Source organism: Netta rufina (genome assembly GCF_964035555.1).
Source record: "Netta rufina genome assembly, chromosome: 2".
NCBI lineage: Eukaryota > Metazoa > Chordata > Aves > Anseriformes > Anatidae > Netta > Netta rufina.
The window spans coordinates 150,933,423-150,956,481 of record NC_140124.1 but is presented as its reverse complement, the minus strand read 5'-3'; the positions used below and the strand labels follow the sequence as shown (position 1 = coordinate 150,956,481).

The 23,059-nt window shown below is 35.3% G+C and overlaps 1 protein-coding gene across 9 annotated transcripts in view; it reads right to left on the bottom strand.

Moving 5' to 3' along the window:
* Positions 1-1,569: 1,569 nt before the first annotated feature.
* The window catches only part of PHF20L1 (PHD finger protein 20 like 1), a gene marked incomplete at its 3' end in the record, with an annotated part of 56,684 nt that continues 35,194 nt past the window's right edge, over positions 1,570-23,059 (bottom strand). For 4 of the 9 annotated variants that reach the window (XM_084281764.1, XM_084281766.1, XM_084281767.1 and 1 more), the window contains 11 exons: positions 20,180-20,398; positions 19,928-19,984; positions 18,612-18,716; positions 14,559-14,723; positions 13,953-14,134; positions 11,934-12,033; positions 10,691-10,777; positions 9,589-9,784; positions 8,789-9,158; positions 5,341-5,506; positions 1,570-4,193 (listed from right to left, as the gene is read on the bottom strand). In XM_084281764.1, the coding sequence (XP_084137890.1) occupies positions 4,051-4,193; positions 5,341-5,506; positions 8,789-9,158; positions 9,589-9,784; positions 10,691-10,777; positions 11,934-12,033; positions 13,953-14,134; positions 14,559-14,723; positions 18,612-18,716; positions 19,928-19,984; positions 20,180-20,398 (1,790 nt within the window). The remainder of the gene's footprint in view (positions 4,194-5,340; positions 5,507-8,788; positions 9,159-9,588; positions 9,785-10,690; positions 10,778-11,933; positions 12,034-13,952; positions 14,135-14,558; positions 14,724-18,611; positions 18,717-19,927; positions 19,985-20,179; positions 20,399-23,059) is intronic. The other 5 variants (XM_084281769.1, XM_084281773.1, XM_084281765.1 and 2 more) reach the window with 3 other exon arrangements.

Below are 23,059 nucleotides of genomic sequence, written 5' to 3'. Positions count from 1 at the left end.
CTAAAGATTTTTTTGTGGTACACAAAATCTGACTGTACACGGCTTGTAGGACACTTAAGACATAAGAGAAGAGCAGAGGAGCCCTTTCCCTAGAATCCCTTCCACCAGCAACCAGAAAAAAAAAAAAAAAAAAAAAAAAGAATGGGCAAGATTGAAACCCTCCTGGCATCATGAAAAAAGACAGAGTGCAGAAAACTGAAGAACAAAATGAGAAACAGATGCAAGGTGGAAAACAGACAAGGAGCACATGTAGAAACTTAGATATCACACGAAGAGACAGGAGGATGTCAGCTCTACAAGAGGACTGCACCCCTGGAAGAACAGCTCCAATTCTCTGCAAGCCAGCAAAGAAAACCCATCAGAAAACTGAAACTCATCTTCTAAATAGGGTTATGGACTTCTGTGGCTGCAAATTACTCTATACTTGAACAAAGGTCTATGCATCTAAGGCCAGAATATCCAAAATATGGGCATTACCTCCCTACAGCCACCCAAGAACAGTTAGTAGGAAGTATCTGCCAACCCATTCCCTGCCATACAATTTCATTCAACTCTCATTTTAGAACTGAAACATAGGTGGCCCCTCATACACGTTATCTGATAACGCCACTGTTTCCCTTATGACTGTAATAAGGATGTCCTGCTGCCACCACTGCAACTGAAAACACAGTTTCTGATGTGGATGGCTATATTATGGGCACTGGAAGAAAGGTTTGAAGCAACTCATTCCTGATACTCTCCATAAGAAAAAACAGTGTGGATGAAATCCAGACAAAAAGCTAGGCATTTAAAGGCTCCACAAGTTTTTCATTTAGCCTTGTGGAATCACAAAAAGTGTAACGTCATTTCCCTTTTGTTTATTACTTAAAAGTTAAAAGGCGGCTGCAAACTTAAAAAAAAAAAAAAAATATTTTACCTTCCTGAGCACAAGCATCAAAAATAGTCATTACAGCACCACATACTATTATTCCCTCCTCGAAGACAGCCTCCTTTGTCATACAGCACAAGAAAGTGCAATTCATATCCAGGTAAGTGATGTTGCTAAGAGACCGTGTATAGATCCCTGGATTATTTATTGAGGAAGCAGGAAGACAGATGGAAAATGATGCCTACAGAATAACAAAAAAGATTCCCTTGATGTCAACTAGACTTAATAGTATGAACCAGAACACATCAGGTTTGACTGGCACATGAGCAAAGCATTCAACTGTAGGTTACACTCTGTGCAAAACACTTGGCCTTTTATGGCACTTGACTTGTAAGTGTTCAAAAAAACCTTCTCAAGTACTCAGATGCATGGGATGCTTTTGAAACTGGGGCCAAAACTAACATACATGTGTCACAGACTAACGTCACAATTTGAGAAAGTAAACCAAGACAAGTTTGTGAAGCATTCGGGCAACGCACATTGAATGTATCATAACACTCTCCTTAAGAAAACTATTATATTTTTTACAAGATATGATTGCTTGTAAGATTTTTTTCCTCTATTTATAACGATTGACTACACAAGAAATGAAGATAAAAAATAAATATTAAACAGATTTGTTTTTGTTAGCACAGTCCATGCTGAATAAGGTAAGATCCTGAGGGATAAGGTTATGTACTCATGTAAATTTAGAGACTGCTGCAAAGAGCTGCAAGGACAACTCCAAGTCTGACCTCATGACGGCCTTTTCAGGAAATTCCTCCATCCCTGCATTTCCCTTTCTTCCACCTGGAATCTCTCCGCACACCTCCACCTTCAGTAACATTTACAGTTATATTACATCACACACATGCACACACATTGCATAATATCGCTACAGTGTATGCTGTATAAATTAGGTAAATACACTCCACTTTGTTTCAAAGTAATTCACCAGGATTTACACTTCTGTTATACAGTACACACAGTACCACATTCAGAGATATGCAGCAATTGAATAATATATAAGAGTCTCGCGTATCAAAAAGCAAGTAGGTCACTCAGCTGTTCATATTGGTTTAAGCGGTAATTTAAGCATCCAACTATATAACACAGAGTACTTTATTTATTAACAGTTGCTATAAAAATGTCAACAACCCCTCAGCTGCTGTATTCTTCCTGTATTAGGAAGTTACCAATCATGGTGCTGTAATTGACTTCCATGTTATCATACAGCTCTGTAATATCTCCTATAAGCTTGACATGGCAAGACTTCTTAAATAGCAACCACTCTGTAACACAGGCTTACATTTTGTTTTTGACATCAAGAGTGATAACTTACTTCAGACATGACAGACAGACAGGAGATGTCAGGGTAGGTATGTTTTAGCAATGAACCAGCCATGCTACCTTCTCAGTTATGGTTTTATCATGAAAGTTCAATGCACAGGTTGCAACGTCTTTCCCAGATAATCCATCTTTGGCACATTTTTTCAATTTAAAGAATCAAAAGGCAGTCCAGGAATTTTTGATTTTTGATGGTCTGTACATTATTGTAATCACATTTTACACTTATATGTAGATCAGGAAGAAAAATGGAAAATGTAGAGTATGCAGAATAGTTTTAATAAACAGTTTTACATACAGTACCTTACATATAGAACAGTGTGTTTGCAAATTTAAATAATTTTTGAATGTACAGTGGCTTGTACTCTTATCAAAAGGTAAATTCAAGTTTACTGTCTATCGGTTCTAAAATGCATTTATACAGATAACTAGAACTGATAAACAGATGCGAGGCATAAAATGTTCAAGTATCTTAATGTCATCAGTTAAATAGCCTCCTTTTAACAGTCATATTTTACAAATTTCAAAACCTGTACATACATTATTTTCAATTTTAGAAACTGCTTGTTAAAAGGTAACATTTCATGTTAACCACCAGTTCTTATAGTCTATTGTAATAAAACTAGACATGTAGATATAAATGTATATAGTATGTATATATGTACATGTGTATCTATACACATATACATACACATACAAGTATGTATGTAGCACTGGGTACAGCGGCAACTTAACAGCACAGGGAAAGTCCTGGGCTCAAAAACCAGCAAGAGCTAACAGAGCAACTAGGTTGCCTTTGGTTTCATGATGTTTCATTCACTGAAGCTGGAAATTTTTACAAAAAAATGTGTAATGTATCTTGCAATATTTATCCTAGTGGTTTAGTATATTCACAGCCACAGACAGTTTTGCTTCTCTTGTCATTCCTCATCCCAGCTGAGGATGGTAAAGTTTTAGAGGGCACAAACCAGAATAGAGCTATCCAGGACCAAAAGGGTACTTTGAACTCTGAATACTGCCATATATCATTAAAAAAAAAATAAAAATAAAAACAAAAACCCACCTACATACAATTTGGGGTGGATTGCTGGCACCAAGTAGGACTTTGGAAAAAAAACCTTCATGTAAGCCATAATAAAAATCTCATCCCAGTGGTTGTAAATATTATTTGGCACATCTGACCACTATTTGCCACTTATGTTTTAAAGGAGCCTAAGGGTGCTGTAATAAGGATTTCTATTTAAAAAAATACTTTAAAAAGGAGACCATGACAAGTAGTTTCTTTCAAAATCAAAGCTAGTATGCTCATTTTCCTGAACATTCACGAGAGAAGGAAATAATCTATAAATTTTCTTGTAGAGAGGATACAGATCTCTCTGTGTCTATCTTTCACTAGCAAGATAAGAGAAATTAATTGAAAATACAGTTCTCAATAACTTTTAGTCAGTGGAATACTGAATTTAGAATTTTCTGCCAAAGGTTTCAAAATAGTAGCATTGTTCTTCGCAGAGTGTTTGTTCAGCTTTCTTGTACACAGAAGTTTCCTTGTTTATCATGTTAAGATCAAATCAAATTTTTAGTATGTAATATATTACATTTTGAGGTTTGGACATTGAATATTCAGATTTTCAGTACAACAGATTTCTTACTCTAGATTTCCTCTCCTTTCTCTAAAGCTTCAGGCTATTAATGTAATCAGCAAAGAACTATATAAATGCTGTCTTCCTGTCAGTCTTGTGGCTAGTAAGAAAATTCACCGTAGAGAACCTATTTTCATTCCTTTATTCTTCCTTTTGTCATACAGAGCAAAGCGTTGCTATTTGCTGTACTTTCCCCATGTCAATTAAGAGCTGTTTGATACGCCTCTTGAGCTGAGGCAATCTTGCCAGAGGATCTGGTGGCTCCAGTTCTCCAGTGAAATCCAGCCAGCTTTCTAAAACTACAGAAGTAAAATAGAGAAGAAATTGGTTAGAATGAGTCTCTGATAAATAATTCTCATAAAAGTTAAACTTTTCTTTCTATCTTATCTTTAATAAGAAGGGAAAAATATACTGAGGCTGTGATTTCTATTTAACAGAAGAAAACAGGGAAACGACCACTAATTCAGTGTTTCACTCAAACAATCCAAACATATCTTCTAATCTGATTATTATAAAAAATGTGACTAGGAGCAAATGATACCCTTAGCTGACAACTTACTGTCTACACACACACACAAAAGAAACATCAAATTCAAAGCCTTCTTGCTATGACAGATCTGCAACAGTAAATGCAATCCTTGACACAAGGATCAGAGAAATTCTAGGCTCACTTCTGTCACTTTTACAGGTTCCTAGTTGCAAGGTTCAGACTACAGAACAGCTTTCCAGTCTTCAAACAAATGTTTTTGAAATAATTTCTATGCTTCTAGAGAAAGACAAGGGAAAAGATGAACTCTCTAATTCTAGAAATACTGCCTGGTATGAGCAGAAATACTGAAGGTAAAACTGCAGATAGGAGTAAGATGACTATTTGTCAGAAGATAATTATGGACTCCTGTGGCTACACTCAAACTCCTCTCATTTGTAAGTTTCTACAACTGGTGAGTAAACTCTTGTGTTGTAATATTTACACCCATACTATAATCTCATGCATGTTTTCCCATGAAACCAATTTATCTTCCTGAAACAAATTACGTGCTAATACAGCAAACCAAAGATGAAAGCAAAACGAACACACTTTTCCTTAATACTGTCAAGTACTAGAACAATCAGGCCAAAAGCCTTCCAGCTGCAGAAAAATCCATCAAATTTATGATCCATATCTGGACAAAGACTAGGCAAATTATCAAAGCTTTCTAAAGTCTAATATCACAGACTTGAGCTAAATTGTCAGGGGTCCTGAGCACTTAAGCTACTTTGATGGACAGTAAGAACCTGTGGAAGAGACCTGAAAAACCATGGGTGCAAGCTCTCGTTATAATTTTAGGTGCCAAAATTTGAATACAATACTCAAAAGTGTCAATCCTCAGCCTCTCATATCACCATCAACACATATTATGAAAGAAGCTGCTACTAGTATTAACAAGTATCTGTAAATACAGTTACCATCAACTTCCTTTTCAATCAGGTCCATTCTGCTGGTGACTTCGTTCTGTACATTCTCTATATGGGTAAGGAGATTTAGCTGCCATTGAAGATGTGTGTCCACTTGTTCCTCTGAGCCTTTTCTTTCATTACAAAGAAACACAGTGTTTCCTTCAGCAGAATTCTTCTTCATAGGTGCAACAGAAAGAAAAAAATTGCCATTTAAGAGTGTCTATTTAATTTCTGGTGTTGATTTTGACACTTGAATCACGATACACTACGCTGTCTCAGAACTGTACTTCTGTCTACTTGACAAAAAGCATATTCAAAAGCCACGTACCATGACACATCAATAGACTAAACCAAACAAAATGCAAATTCCATACAAATGAGCACATATAGCACTGGGGGAATGAGAGGAGGTAAAGTTTACTAGCTCGAGCACTTTGTTTAATGCAGTAAGATAGACTGCATTTCTGCACCCTCTTAATACAAATCATGAGTCAATTCATGAAGTGCTGAAATGCGTCAGTGTACCATCACCAAAAATACGAAAAACCCTAAGATTTGTTTCAAATTTAGCCAGAGAATGAAGGAATACTGCCTAAAACACACTAATACCCAAGATGTCAAAAGTAATTTTTGCATTAGTCACCTGGTCATTCAACTGCAGATTAAAACAGAAGACTGCTTCCTACCACTGCTGTGATTCCCTGTAACTTACCACCACGGGTTCTGGCCAGAATTAAGTGTGTTCGGGATGGTTACAGGGGGTAACATCCAGAGTTGTGCAAACATGTTATGCAACATACTCTCTGAAGAAGATAATCTTTGAAATAATGAGTATTTTCATTGCAAGTCAGAGATGGCACACAGGTACCTCATCTTCCTGTATCTCATGTTTCAGCTAATGGAAATGACCAAAGTAAGCACATCAGATTGAACACGTTAACTGAAGTGTTCAGTATCTTTATTAATTAACAGGATTTGCAGTTTCAATTTTATACCCATTATGAATTCATATCTGATGAAGTTATTTCACTACTGATAATTCTATTTTAGGGATTTAATTTACGAAAAATTCTGGATACACGTGCTCATAAATGTCACATGTCACAAATGTCACTCATGGCAAATGTCAGATCAAGGAGTGAATTTTATCATTTTAATACACTGGCTTGATGAAATGTTCAGTTGAAGTTCTTTCCTTGTCACTGACAGATCTTTAAGTCACTTCTTCAGCAAAAAATTAACTGTTTCTTTTGAAGACTTAACCAAAAAAAAATAATCAAATCAAACTTAGACCATCCTTCTGGTAGCTTTGTGTGCAAGTCCTGGTGGACAAGTATTGTTAATATTCACAATATTCATTAGAGAAGTTATTTACCAATGATAAGTTTTTGAAAGTCATAAAAGCCTCTTAGCTCTAACACTTTACAGATATAATTTTTCACCTTGTCAGACATCAGGTTTGCCTCTTTAGTGCTTTCACTACTCAAGTTACATCACTGATCTTTATATAGGACATTTCCAATGTAAATGCTCCCTTTCTGACAACTTTCAGACTCTTGTACACCTACAAGAATGTTGCTTTTCCCTTGCTGTATGAGGACCTAAGTGCACAATTCTGAAGTCAAAATTATCTGTTACATGAACTCTTCACACCCCTATGACAGTGAGAGAAAACTAAGGGAAAATTATAGATGCTCTAAGAATTTTTTTTTCCCCTAAACATATTATAAAATATATTCTTCTTTTGTTTTTTTATGACCTCTGTATTTATTCAAATAGTCTATCCTCTTTCAAAAATAAGTTAAAAACATGATCAAACAGGTTCTCCTCTGAGCTGAGACCAGGAAGACAGATCAACACAGACTGTATCAAGGAGTGCTGGAAGAGGTGGTGAGAAAAGCACAGTACAGGACAGAGCTTCTGAAGAAGAAATAAACAGGACACTCAGGCAGGGCAGGCTCATGCTTTCAGAAGCAGGAACAAGGAAACTGAAAAATGTTAATGTACAGTCCAAAAAGGAACCTGATAATAGTCAATCTGGACATTGGTTATAAGAGTAAAGAAAATCTGCAATGGAATTGTAGATTAGGAAAAGGCAAATCAATATGGAGGACCAAAATATTCAAGTCTCTGTGGGAAGATAGAAGGGAAAATATAAAGTCGTAACCAGGAGTTTGACAAGAAGCAGCAAAGAAGGCACCTTACAGAGAAACCAGTTCATGCAAGAATACTGCTGCTGTCTTAAGATAAGTACAAACTAGTTCATGGAGAAACCAAAGAACACTTTTTAATACATGCTAAGCCTTAATATTACTCTGAAACCACAGGTAACTACTGACAATGACAAACTAAGGTGTCCCAAAGCAAAGAGGACCCTGACACTGTCTCAACAGATTTCTTCCTGGTTTAGAGAGAGCACCTATTTTTTTTCCTTCAGAGACTAAATCATATATCTAAACATTGATTTCGTTTCACTGCTCACATATTTTCTTCTTAATTCTAAATATATTTATTATATTTAAAGTGACAATTTAAGGTTTGGTTGGAAGGAAAGTGTCTTTCACTGTTGCATGTCTCCTTACTATACAAGCTGAGCAGAATAATGTGATTTAGCACAGTTATTTCTAAATAGAATGAGCCAAAATTTTCCATTCAGAATATATAGTTTACATGAAATATTTAGAACTAGACTTAGAAGAAAAAGACATCTTACTTCTTCCACACCACAAACTGTACCTCAAAAGGGGGATGAGTTGGGTGATTTATTCTCATGTTTGATATTGTAGAGAACTAACTAATACAAAGCTAAAAAGTTTCAGCCCCTTTCCACGATGTAATAGGTTCAAACACTTAATGCAAAATTAAGAAAGAGATGTTTACATTGCTGAATATAATCCTGACTAGAAGTCTTGGAAAAAAATAATTAGAAGAAATATGAAACATAAGACTGAAAAGAAGTTGCACACAACTTTTAGCTTAGTTAATCTGTAAACCATTACTTGTGGAATTCTAGTTAGTATTGATATTAAAAGAAGAGTAGAGTAAAATAAAAAACACTATTACAAATCTCAGTTTAACAACAATTAAAAAACACAAATAGGAAACAGAATTGAGAGAAAAAAGGAAATTCGTCCTGTTTTCCTCACATCTCAAAAAACACTGAAGTTCTGTTTCAAGACACCACATTTTAAGCATAGGACTTTTTTTTTTTTTTCCTTTGAAACATTGGAAAGGAACAAATACAAACAGTTTTAGCATAGGCAGTACTTTAACCATATTTTTCATTTCCTTCACCAATCCAAATACATACTGTTTACCTGAAACTATTTCAGTGATCCAACTTTGCTCTTAGTGATTTCTACTGACGTATTTGAAAAATACTTTTATGTACTTGAACTTTATAAGATTGAACATACTCTTCTAATTTAGAAACTTCCCAGATGAAGAATCTACTTACCTGCTCATTCATGCCATCATCTTTAAAAGAATACTGTAAACAGTTTTTATTCTCTGAACAAAATTCCTGGTCTTCATCAAAACTACTCGTATCTTCATCATCCGAGCTCATAGGGTCAGTGACTGCTTTGCAGTCTTGACCAAAACTCTGTGGTTTTTGGTAACTGTGCTCACTTGTGATGTATGTTTCCTCCATCTTCTGGGGTAAACTAGGTGTCTCTTTATGGTTTTGACTGTGACACGTCCTTTCAGTCAGATTAACAGCATCTGGCAAAGTCACTATCTTTTTCTCTACCCCAAGAGTTATTTGTTCCTGTTCTTTCCGCATCCCTGAATAAGCCCAGAGATGAAGGTCTGGGTGATGTTTATTTCTACAATAAAGGGGAGAAAAAAAAGCACATGTTATACAGAACTACCTCTTACAGCACTGTACTGTCAAGCATCCACTTCAGCTAGACCGTAACTTTTGAGAAGAACCATTATCCAACATGTAAGTGAATATTCCTAGGTTACTTATCAATTCAGTATAAATCTAGAATGCCCATTTAACACAAAGTCAGCTATTAAAAACAAACAAACAAACAAACAACAAAACCCACCAATAATAAATAGCAGATCTGCTGAGCACCTAACGCTACTGCAGCTGAGGGTAATCTACATGTTGCAATGGAACTATGTGAAATATTTGATACGATTATTATTATTATTATTTTTAATATGATAGCATAATTCATACGGGAATGGCAGTTTCTATTTCCTGAATATACAAAGGTTGAGAACAGACCCTGGACCGATACTTACTTCAATATCCCAATCTTCAGCTGTAGTCCATGCAGTATTTCTGTTACACCATATACATCAGCCAGTAGGTGATGGGTTGACACAATCTTTTTGGCATTAAGATGAGAGTAGTTTTCTTTCAAAAATGATAATCCACACATATGTCCGTTGTTTAGCCAGTCTTTATCATAAAGATATTTGGCACTCCACCTCTGACCTGGGTGTAAGCAATAAACAAATTGAGGACCATATGAAGCCATAGTGCAATTGTATTTTTAAAACTAGAGTGCTATAATTATAAGCTCTACTCTCCCCTAAACACCTAATATCCATGAGAGAATGATTCAATACCTTGTTATTTTATTGAGATTTTAAAACTTAGTTTTCATGGATTTAAAAGGGAACACATCATTTGAAAACAAAAGTAAAGCTGAAATCTCATAACCTATGTAGATAGCATTTGAAATGAAATATTACCTTTGCAACTAGAGCATGGGATATAAAAAAAGTTTAGTGTTGTCAATCTAACTGCAGAAAAATCAGTTTAAATTGACATTTTAGTTTTCCAGTTTAAGTAAGCTCTGAGAGTTAAAAAGTAACTACAATACTGATAGAAATCTTATAGAGTGGATTTTATATGGCTATATCCAAAAGGCCTACTTTGTTTTTGAAAAGCCAACAAATATTTTGTTTTAACAATGAATTCAGTATCTATTTATTGGAAGCCAGGAGAAGGCTTCATGATAAGCAAATATCTCAAAGCCTTCATGAAAAGTAAACATCTCAAAGCTATCTGACAGCAGAGTTCTTACCCTCTCCTTTGAGGGGTCTTTCACCAGACACTACTAGACAGGATATCAGAGTAAGCGGGCCTTAGGTCTCCCACACTATGGTAACAGCTACAGTTTTAACCCAAGAGGTGTTAATAACTACTTAGCTAATGCTTCTACAGTAACTTAATTATGGAAAAAAAGAGACATTTACTACTTATTCCAATATTACTGTTTACAATGAGGTACCCAGACAAACAAACTGACTAAGATCGCAATATCTTACACTCAATTTCATATCAGACTATCATCATATACAGAACAAAGAACGGGTTGATGGAAGCCCTTCATACCTTTCAGGAGAATACCCTGTCTATCTCCTTTCTGCCCATTATCCCAATACACTTTAAAATACTGACATTGTGAATGACCTTTTTCTCCTGACATAGAAAGAAAAGAAGTAATGGTTAGGAAGGGAGAGAAGATAAAAATTAGGGACACAGTCTCCGTATAGCAGGGGATAACGAAGTACCTAGTACAGTGCAGGGAAAGAACACAAGACAAATTAGTTGTTTTTAATAAGAAAAGGCTTGACTACTTAAAGAGTACACCACACAAGGAATTATCAGACATGACTTTCTACCATCATTTAGGTTCAGATTGGGGCAAATGGAAGAAGTCACATCTGTCCAGCTCTAATTTCTCAATTGGCCTCTCAAAATAATTAAAGAAAACTTATTTTATAACTCTACATACAGGCTTTAGATTTAACTTCCTAAATTCAGAATGAAAGCAAATTTGGGGTTGTGGTCTCATGGCTCTCTTGAAACAGCTAACCGTTAGATAAATAATCAGAAGACATATACATGAATTTGTATCAATTGTTGACAAATATTAAAAGCTTTCCAAACCACATAGTTTTCCTTCAAATAACCAGTAGGAAAAAGGGGCTTACGGAAAAAAACATTTAAAATCAACAGCTTTCTAATCAAATATATTCAGTTCATAAGTAAATAAAGTTCTTATTTATTTTCTGTTTCAAACTTATCCTAACAATCTTAAGTTCAAAATGTGCTGTTTGTACACTATTGTTTAACATAAGTGCTAGGTTTTGGCAAAGATTTTACATATTCAATCCACCTTTATTTATGCTATTCTTAGCAAAGACAAAGACTATGAAATCACAATTAATGTGAAATGACACCACATTACGCTGGAATATACTGTGGATAAGTCCTTTTTCTCTAAAAGAATATTTAAATGAACAGATGTGATTCCAAGTATATGGAAAACAGATCACTGAACAAGAATGTTTAGTTTACAAAGACTTTTTAGAGTATAATGACATTAAAGGTTTGAGGGCATTAAGTTTCATCAACTAAAGTTATGGTAATTTAAATAATGTAGAAGATTTAGCATAGCTGAACAAGACATAACTGACAGGAAAGTAAGTCTCTGCTCAGGGCAAGTCTTTCCCCAAAGAACTGTAACATATAAACACAAAACAGACAGAACTTTAACAGTTTAAGCAACGTATAACATCTCTGCTTAAAAATCCCAAGCAGACAGCCACAGATAAAGGAGGTTTACTCATACCTGGTGGGTCTCTGCAGATATAACAGATGTACTGCTCTGGAATGCTGTCCTCTAACAATCCCATGCATACACTGTGCTGCCAACACAAGCACTCTTCACACTGACATCAGAAAAACAAAAGCGAAAACTAAAACTAAGATAATCATATTCAAAAACCAGAAGCTCTCTTGTATCATCAAAACTCAAAGGGCAGTTCAACTTAAGTAACTGGCAAGAGTAAAACAATTTTATTTGGGTGATTTATGTTCGTGTAGGCAAAGACCTCAAGCTAATAAGTAGCTTTAGTTCTGAAAGTTACCTCAACCACAAATTCCAGACTGGAGAAAAAAATGAAGACGCAATATTTAATAGTATTTTATTACAATATTATAACAATTTAGCACCTAAATATTTAGTAGTGTAACATAAGACAGGAGTATAATATCACAGTAAAGTAGAAAGATAATGTAATACATTACAGCATAACAGTGAAAAGTAGAAAACTCTTCAGTTTAATTATTTATATTTACAAAGCATCTCTCCAGTGCGCTAGAAAGATGTGTTTTTAATATCGCACCAATGGAAAATCTAAAAGAAAAAGAAAATGAAGAGTAAATGAAAGGAGAAATAAGAGAACAGGAGAGCAAAATAGAAGTGGTAAGACATGAAGGCCTAGAAACAGTAAACTGGTTGCTCTCAGTGAGACGATGCACGAAGAGTAGATAAGTGCTCAACTTTAGCTGTCATTGGACTTTAGAAATGGGCAGGAAACTACAACTTCTAAGTACATTTTCCTCTTTTCCCAGCTCAGTGTTTGCCTATTTTCTAAATATCTGCTGTTTTCCTATTGAAAATCTTTCCTCTGTTTTGACATGCATTTTGAACATCAACATATTCAGAACACTGAAGCTGCCTTTCCTCTTGTCATACCACTATAGCCACAGTTTCCTCTCCTCTCTCCAAAAATTTCTACACCAGTCCATTTTTTCCATGTTATTATCGTTGCTGAATTCTTCCAACACACCACTGCATTTCAGTAATGCATTCCCAGGGACAGTTTGTGTACTTGTTTTTCAGATCTTTCTTTCGTTTCCAAAAGACTACAAGTCCATTAACAAGGCAGATGACCCTTGCTTCCTTCAAATCTCAATTAAAATGGCTCCGTATTTTCAACAGAAACTGTACCACATTGATAGCTGAATACAAACCTGTCCTTTGAGTCCAAAAACCACAGGAAGTTCATCATCTGTTTTAAGTTATTGACAACTGACTTCCTCACTTGTGCTTGCATCTTATCTAATCGCACAAATTCCTTGAGACAATGACTTTAAATTATTCATTACTAGATGAAAGATGCTTCTTTCACTGCAGTACAAATACATAAGCAGCAGCAGCTGTAGTCTGTCAGCAGCTGACACCAAGTATTCTTCAAATGGCAAGTTTTCTCCTTTTTTCCCCTATTCCAAATAATATTTAAACTCTTAGCAGCTTCTAAAATGAGCTAATCATTTCTTGTTTGAGAACTGCTCTTCTAAAGATGAAGCACGCGCATCACAACACAAAGATACTGACAATATTAACATCTGTATGGCAGAGAACTATATCAAGATGCACCATCCTTGGATAGAGTTGAGGTAAATTTACAGCAAGTAGAGTGGTGTCTACAAATAATATACTGTGAAGCACAAGGACCATACCAGAAGTGCTTGTATAATTGGGATGGTCTGTAGACAGAAAACAATGATTTGTGTGTGGAAAAGCATACATCTTCCCAATTTTATCAACTGTCTATAACGAAAAAGGTTACTTTTCCTTACAAACCTGTTCTACATAGCAAATTGTTAGCGGAAACCCATCCCAGAGAAAAAGTTCTGCATACGCTGGAGAGAATCACATGAAGTGCAGAACATAAAAATATTTTGTTATTATTAGTCATGTCTATTTACAACTCTCTACTTAACTTCAGTCTCCAACACCTTAGAAGAATATCTTCCCACGCACAAAATTCACATGGAAAATATACCCCCTCAATTTCTTTACCTGAATCATAAAGCCATTTTCTTCATCCAGTTCACAAATGCATCTAACAATTTCATTGAGAGCATCATCTTCATCTTGAGACTCTTCAAAGTTAGTTGAATCAAAATCCTGATTGTATTCATCACCACTAAGTAACAAACTCTCTGTAGAGGAATCATCCAGGAACTCAACATCTGAAAGATCTAGTAAAAAAAAAAAAAAAAAAAGTGAAATTGTGAGTGCAAAACATACAATTTTTTTAAAAAAAAACACTATTCTATCAATTAAAAGTCTTAACCTGTATATACCAAAAAAATCACCCTCAAATGTACTACTGGTATTTTATAATTTCTTTATGACCTCTGCGAAATGCCTTTAAATGCAATGCGATTGCATCAGAAGCAGAGTAGCAATCTTTAACCAAATCAAGCACAATGCAGAACAGCTTGAGGAGTGCAAACATTTTGATTTAAATAGATGAAGCATAAATTAGCCACCATATTTATAGCTACAATCAAAAACTTAAGATGCTTTAAAAAAATCAAAGATTTTATAGCTAAAATCAATTTATTATCTTTCCTAAGAAACAAAACCTACAAACTGAAAGTTCTCACTCAGTCAACCTACTTTCTCCACTAAGGTCAACAGACAAGATAGCTCTTGGATACTGGTACGATGTATTCTTCTCTGAGAACATGCTGCGCAAAGTCAGAGAGCTTCCTGAGGACCGCGTTAATGGAGAAGAGCACCTGTCCAAGAACTCAACAGAACTATCTTCATAATCTGAATAATCTGAAAAGTTAACAACAGGATTAGCTGATGTTACAAAAATTTGTGACAAATGCAACAAAATTTAAGAAAACAACATTACATTCAGACGTAAAGAACACTAAGGTATTACGTAACACTGAGGCATTAGGATGATAAAACTGAACATGAAATAGCAAATGCTCTTCAAGACAGTTTTTCCAGAAATTTCCAGTAAGAACCATAATGAACCACAATGTATATTTATATATTCCCATTTGCAGACCTCCATCCTGGCTCAACCAGAGAGGGGAGCTGGATGAGGCTGTTGGTTGTGTGTGTTCGTGTGAGCACTCCGTGTGCTTATACCCAGTGGTAATGCATTTTCAGCCTTGCTACTGATTGAATTTGGGGACAGGGAGCTGCAGCAATCTTGCCTCTCACCGGTGGCCAGAAGCAGCATGATCTATTTTTCTCTAACATGTAGCCTATTTGCAACAGTCTCAAGGAATGTTTCTTATGTTCTTAATCACAGTGACTGAAGAAAGCACCCAGGTAAGCCCAATGGTAAGAGTAGCTATCCATTTCCTCCTCTTAAAACTTTGAATATAAATGGTCATATTTCTGCATCTTCATCGTTTTGTAGAAGCACTACTACTACCACCTGTGTTCTAGCAATGAGTTCCACAATATACTGCTCTCCTAAATACTTTCCATTAAGCCACCGTTAATACTTTTCTCTGTCAAAACCACACTATCATATCTGTTCCTGACTTCGCAATGCTTAAGGAAATGTGAAAGTATGCAGTATTCTAGCCCACTCGTTGAGTTGATTACGTTGTACTTCAACTTCACTGACAAAAAGCAGAAATTACCTACTTTCGACAGGCTTTATGTGAATGAGTGTGACTGAAAAAGGCATATAAGTATTTGCAAAAAGACAATAGGAAATGCTAAGTACACAAAAGAAAATAAAAAATAAGCAGTCCTGGCTACTTCAGCTATAGCTAGTTATTAAAACATGACAGATTTAATATGCAGTTTTCAATGTGCCATCACTTTCTGTACAGCAACGTAAGTCATGTGTATACTAGGTGAAAAAAAAATGGGTTTGTTCTTTTTTTTTTTTTTTTTTTTTTTAAGAAGACCTGCACAATACTCATCTGAAGCACATAGTGTGCCTCCACCCACATCTTCCCGTAAATGCCTTAGTTTGACTTGAAAGGCACAGAACGTGCCTCACACACTTTCATTTCTGCCCATACCATGCAAGCAGGGTAAGCTAGTCCTGGAGAAAGAGAGTATTGCTTCTTGTGATGGATCATTTTTCAGGGTCAGACACTAGAGTCAGAACCTGCCAAAGCATTTTTCTTTCCTCTCAGTGAAAAAATCCAGACAGAATGCCTCTGGATTGCTTGCAACATTTTTTCATGACATAAATTTGCATGGAAGAAAATGCTCAAGTTCTATTCACACTGCCTTCTGCAACTGGTTTTAAGATCTGTTTGTTGAGACACTGGGAGGTACATAGTTTCCTTTTAATATTTACAAGCATTGGATATGGCCCCTAAAAGCTGAAACCTAATCGTGCTATCTTTGTTAAGCTTATCTTTGTTAAGAATCATGACAAATTAGCAAAAAAAAAAAAAAAAAACAAAACAAACCACCAAACAGACAAAGCAATAAAAAGAGAGAAACAAAGGAACAAAAACCTTACAACCTCCAGATGGGAAAACAAAAGAAGAATACTGGGGACAAGAACATGGCTCTGATTTAAATTTGCAAGAGGTACTATATCTCAATCAGTTTGAATCAATAAGGTTTTCAGAAACCACTACACGTTGGAACTGTATGTAACCAAAGAAACACGCATACCCCCAAACAGTGAGAAGCTGAGGAATATCTCGAGCACAGCCCTTTGCAAAGCTGCAAAGTATCACATGCTCACAGGAGCAAAATCAGTCTGACCAACTCCTCAAACATTTTATATTGTACACCACATCAGCTTTTCTGTTGATTCACCTTAATTCTAGTATTCAACATCAAAAATGTCAGAACTTCTCTGCTTAACTTTCTTTGGAAATATCTGAAACAGAAGGTTCAGGGAAATACTATGTGGAAGTTCTTCAGCGACAGAAAATATATTTATAGTTTTAAACGCAGTTCAAATCTGTAGCTTAACTTGGTAGCTGACTATTAAATCAGTTCTGTTCTAAACACCTGTCAAATGCTGCAAGAATTATTTTGTTTACTTTCCAAAGACTTTTATACCAACACACAGTCTGCCATACACTCAGAGAACAGGAGAGCATATAAAAACATTTTCCTTACTCTTAAACTTTATTAGGAGTGCTCCTAAGGATATTGACCTACACAAGGTACTGACACATTTCTTTTAAGTATCTTCTAGAAGATGGAACCTGTGGAAAGCATCGACTTAATTTGCCATGTTGTAATAGCCACAGATGAAACAGACAGAACTGATAATGTGTTGGATTTCCCCTCCCCCCTCCTTTGGCTTTTGCATACCTAGATTTTCCTAGAGTCTTTTTGAAAATACTTAGGTACTTCTCCAGCATAGGTAAAGGAACTACCAATAGTATTCAGGTAAAATAAGCAACCAAAGTTTATAGTTGAAAATTATGTTACTCCAATACCAAGATGGTAAAGTATTTGAAGCTTAGATTACTCAGTTCAAGTACTGCATTACAGTACAGGTTTTAGATAAACAAAACTTTTAATCACTCTAGAGATAGGTAAAGCATCTTATAGTCTGAGGTCAGAAGCTTCTGTTAACACCTAAGATTCTTCTACAGGCTTTTGAGGAATAGTTTATAGAAAAATCCATTTAATAGGTTTTCAATTTTCACCTTCTCATATTTTAAGAAGTTTAAATTAAAGTTTCAACTGATACCTAGTAAAACCCTCTCAAGGTACGCAAAAGTAGAGCCAATTGGATAAGCACAGTAAGTGTACATTTTTGAATAAAGATGTTAAAAAAAAAAAAAAGAAAAAAAAAAAAAACACAACAAAAGAGAGAACATCACAGAGAAAAACAAGTAGTTTAAGACCTGAAACACTTTTTGAGGCAAACAGGTATAGAACACAAAAAATAAAGTTTAGTCTTCGGCTAGAAGACAGAATGAGCCTGTATTTGCCCATGCAGTTATTCACATTGTCATAATTCTGCAGCCAAGGCTGCGCTGAAATGCAAAAGATTTTATGGGAGATGAAAAGAACCAAAGGAGGGAAAGAAAACAGGAATAAAATACAAGAAGGAAAAGAAATGTGATAAAAGAGCCAATACTCGACACTTTTTTTTTTTTTTTAAATAAGATAAACTGTCCAGTTTTTCCACAAGAATCACACCAAGGACAGTTACAGAAAGGATCGTGTCAAAACTTTTAACCTCATTCTTATGGGTGTTTCAAGGAAAGTACCCATAGAGGTGTTTTCCTCTCACCCATGAGAGGTTTTCCCTCTCAACCAACAAGAAAAAAATGTCTAAAAGATTTGTTTTTTACCACAAAAAAAAGAAATTGTACTTTACAAATGTACAAACTGTTATGGATTCATTATTAAGAAGAGACTGCAACAGGCTGAATACTAGAATAACTGTAATGTCCAAACAAGATAAGGATTTTACAGAGCTTCAAATGAAGAGTCTAAAGAGACTAAAAGCAAAAGCATTATTATCTGCATATCCTTTCAAGAATAAAGGTCTATGAAATGTCCATCATATGGACCATATATATATGGCCATAAATACAGAAATGAAGTCAGACTCTTGTCCTTTCAACATTAAGGACAAAATCTATTAATTGAAATTTATAAATTTTGTATTTATATTGTTGAGAAACAAATTTTAATATCTTATCCCTAAAATATGTCAAGTGGTTTGGCTCACTTTCAAAAAATGCAGATTGAACTCACCGTGCTGTTTAGATTTCTTCTTTTTTTTCTTCTTCTTTTTCTGTTTTGATTTATGATCTTTCTCCTTTTTCTCTTTTTTCTCCTTTTCCTTTTCTTTCTTTTTACCTAAAGTACAAATTGAACATCTCAAAACAACAGTGTCACTCCAAAATACTTGCTTCATTTGGCTTACCGTAGAACATGACATTTAAATCCAAGCTATTCCTGTGGCCTAGCAAGATTCACAATTCAATTAATTTCTTGATATGTTGGGTGTGTCTCTTATTAGCTGATGGTAGAACAGTTCAAATAACTGGGTCTCTCTCTACAGTTTTAAGTATTTTCACATAAGATATCATAGCAGAAGAAGGTACAACAAAGCACATGAAATAGGTGATGTCATTCTAACAATTTATAACAGCTATTTAACTTAGTTTATGACAAAAAGATATGGGCATGAGAGAAAGATTTCAGGAGCGCAAGATTCCAAACAGAAAGATAATGTCATCTTAAATCACTTTCTATAAGGGTGAAACATGTTTAAAGTAAATTTCAGTGTCACAAAACTCAAAACTGCTGATGCTGTCAGCACTTTCTACTGCAGAGGCACCCTCATAGAAAACTGTTTCTGACTGAAGCTTATGGTATGTTTTTTATGCTGCAGTTCACTTACAAGCACTGTTGACATATGCATGAGGATAAGTATTTTGTTCTAGAAAAATTCTATTTATCCTATTAATTGCCCCCAGAGAAAATGTATCCCACAGCACTGTCATGCCGTAATTATTTTATAAGCAACCAACAGCAAGGTAAGTAATGAGGAAGTTGACTTGTTATGGAAAACTTACGATTTAAATCAGTGTTTAAGGATTATTTCCTAAACATATATTGAATCTTATCTTCTTGTGGAGTACAAAAGCACAGTTTTTCCCCTCATGGAGAACACAAGGCAAATTCACATGTGAATTCTTGTCTGTCTATAATCATAATTTTTAAACCAGAAAAAATGAAAGTCCCCTTCCTTCTGATTTTTTTTCAAGAATTAACAAATGTTTTGTTAGTAACACTTATGTTTTTTTTCCCCCACTTTCTCAGCAGTCAATGCAAGGAAATAAATGCAGGATCGCTAATTCAACTGAAATAAAAGTTTTGGCTTGGGCTTCTCACAGGTACTATCCAAATCCTTGTTACAGGAACTTTAATTTAATTCTCTTTTAATTATATCTTTACTATAAACTGGGCCCTAGAAATGCTTTACACTGCTATATTTGTACTTCAGAGACATCAAGCAAAGACTTTTCCTTTTTTTCATAAAAATATTACTGCTCTGTACATACCATATGTTGTGGAACTCTTCTCTTCCAGTTTTCCTTTTCTTTCTATTCTCATCGCACCTGTAAGTTTAAGAAAAACATGAGACATTAGCACAGTGTTTGGCTGATGACCCACTACCTTGTAAAAGTCATTAGACTGTAAACAGTTCTACAAGTATAAAATAAGAAACATACAAGCAATACAATGATTTTAATGTCACTTTACGGTTACTTTTATTCTCTAATGCACTGGAAACAAAAAGCATTGTAGTTTACCAACTTCTGAATGCTTGTCCTTCTCAATCACGTTCTTTAATATTTTCTCCTTCAGACTCTCAAAACATTTCTCCTTTATGGGCACAGAGTACTGTATCTCTGTCCCTTCAGAGCTCACTGATGTGGAAGACCTCTTTTTTTTACTACTCCCTTTGGGTAACTTTAGACTATTGGTTAAAGGCATTTCCAGATGTAAGGCATGTACATGGGACGAGGGTGCTGAAAACAAGAAGACAGATTTACTAGGCATTCGGTAAGGATTGCAGCCAGATCACTGGCTGGGTCAGATCACTGAAACATCAAGTATTGGTAATAATATCATCACATTTAACACGTAATTACTGCATATGAATGCCTAGACCATAGTCTTACATACAAGATGATACATGCCACAGCTTTGTCTATTTTGAAACTTGCATTCACTTTTCAACTATTTTTATTGCTTAAATTTTGCTGCTATTTTTAAGCCTTTTTGTTTCCTTTCATTCCACTGTAATAGAAAACCATGTCAACACTAAGGGTAAAAGTGCTGATACCATCAACATTATTTAAGTTACTGGTCTATTATGTGAACAGAGAATCTATGTTCTCAAACATTTTTAGCACTATGTATTTACGCTTTATTACATTTTTCATTGATTCTAGCAATATTTAAATTATTTAGTCTTTCATGCTTTTGATACATGTTTGAATTACATGCAAGTTACTACACTGGAAATCAGAATTATATACTGACAATTCTTACTGTAAGCTTATTGTAAAGTTTACTGATTAGTGGCAGATATTTAGGTGGCAGTTTCTTTACCTCTGTAGATTCAAATGAGGAAATAAATAAAAAAACTCTATAATTATAATTTCATTGCTGATATTTATAATCCAATAGGATAATGTAATTTTCAGATAAGTCGAAAACAAATGTTAGTTGTAAAGAACATTACTGGTATTGCAAAAACCTCTGTATTACTGCAAAGTAACTCATCAACATTGTGAGAGTGTTAAGTTTCATCTAACCATAATTAGGAAAGCCTAATCTTCATCAGGACACTGAGAATATTTGAGGACAATGCTGTACAAAAACACAGCTCTTCAAAATCTTAAGGGGCTTAATCTCCCTCCTCCTCCTCCAAAAAAAGTCCTGCAGGAGACATGCTAGTAGTCAGGATGTTAAGCCAGGTAAAGTACAAAGCTGATCTGATAGGTTCTCTGAGTTTTCTGCACTGCCTTTTTTTTCAGAAAAAAATATTCAGTTAAAAAAAAAAAAGCATTTAAACAAACATTTTTTTTAAAACAGCTTAGTAAATTTCATCAGTTATAATTCTGTGGGTAGTTAACAGCTTGGTGGTGGCTCCAAAAAGCTGCTTTCTAGGTTTGGACAAACCAACCCAATTGGTCTTACACTTTACATGAAACTTTCTCCAGCTCCTACACAGCCTCCCCAGGAAAACAGCCAAAATGCCACGGAGTGGGAAACTTGCAGGAGGAGCAAAAGCAATAGCAAGCAAAATCAGACCACACAGCATTTTTAAATGCCAGATGTTGCCAGCTGTAAGAGGTAAGACTTCACTATGCTATGTATTCTAGCAAGCAGCCAAAAGCAGCTGCTCAATTGCTTGCTGTTTTTGAACACAAGACACGAGCTGCACGACTACTACCTGAGCCTTTCCAGTAGCTTCCATCAACCATCTCACATAATCCTTTTTAGTCTGGTCTACCAGCTAAGCTTTGTCCTTCTCTATTTCCAAGGCACTTAGCTCAGTGGCACATGCACAACACTGTACCAAGTATTCCTTCCTTTGGTTTCCTAGTAAGCATTTCTTTCTGTTGCAGGACTGAACTGGTTTGCCACCTGTCACCAGTGAATATATTTTAGCACCTCAGTAAAGGACAGAAGTGGCACTTCCCCACATCATGATGCTATCACCGTCTGGTCTCCTTTCTAAATGGAACACAAAAGGATCGCCCAAATGCACATAATTTGATTAGGTCACTGTTATTTTGATGAAAAGTTCAGCTCAGCTCCCTCTGAACAATTTCAAGGGAAAATTTAGTGCCAGATTGTATGCTTTGAATAATTTAGTATTTAATTTTCATTATTGAAGAAGAAACCCTGATCTCAGAAAATCAAACGTGCTCTGATATTCCTAGCCACAAATTTTAGTATCTCGACTTTCAGCTCAGACATGTCTAAGAAAGTAGTCAGCTAGTAATTAAATAACAGTTTGAGGGAACATTCACAATGGGCAGAAATCTGCTAGTCACACAAATATCCACCTCGATGACACAGCTCTCTAAACTGCCTTTCTATAGTTGTCTGAAAAGAGAAATTATTATTATGCCTGCATACATATACTATATGTATATTATTCTGGTCTTTTGCTTATACTAATATTACAGAAATCATGAATTGAGAATTCCTAATTTCCAAATCCTAACAAAATGTTAAGGGTTTTGCAAACTCATTTGTAACCATGTCATTATTATGCCTTACAAATAACTACAAAATTAGACAAAGGCAATCATAGTCTGAAGGGCAAGTAACAAACACAACATGGCAAATACGTGTTTATAAAAAAAAAATGTCCCTTCAGTAGATGTTATGGTATATTTTTTAACTGTTATTTTTAATTGCCATTTTATCCCTGTTCAGGAGTCTAGTCAGGCACCTCCCACACAAGTGAAGCGTGGGAGGCCTGCAATTAACAGCAGAGAGAAAGATACTTCGAGATGAGACTCGCCAAACTAATGATTATGTCGTTGCTCTAAGATTGCAAAAAGACTGATTTCAGATGAAGAAGAAATGCAAACCACAGCTATTTCCAGATTGCTTTTCAACACGCCTCCGATGCTACTTCTCCTAGGCTAGCATGGTAAAAGCAGCAC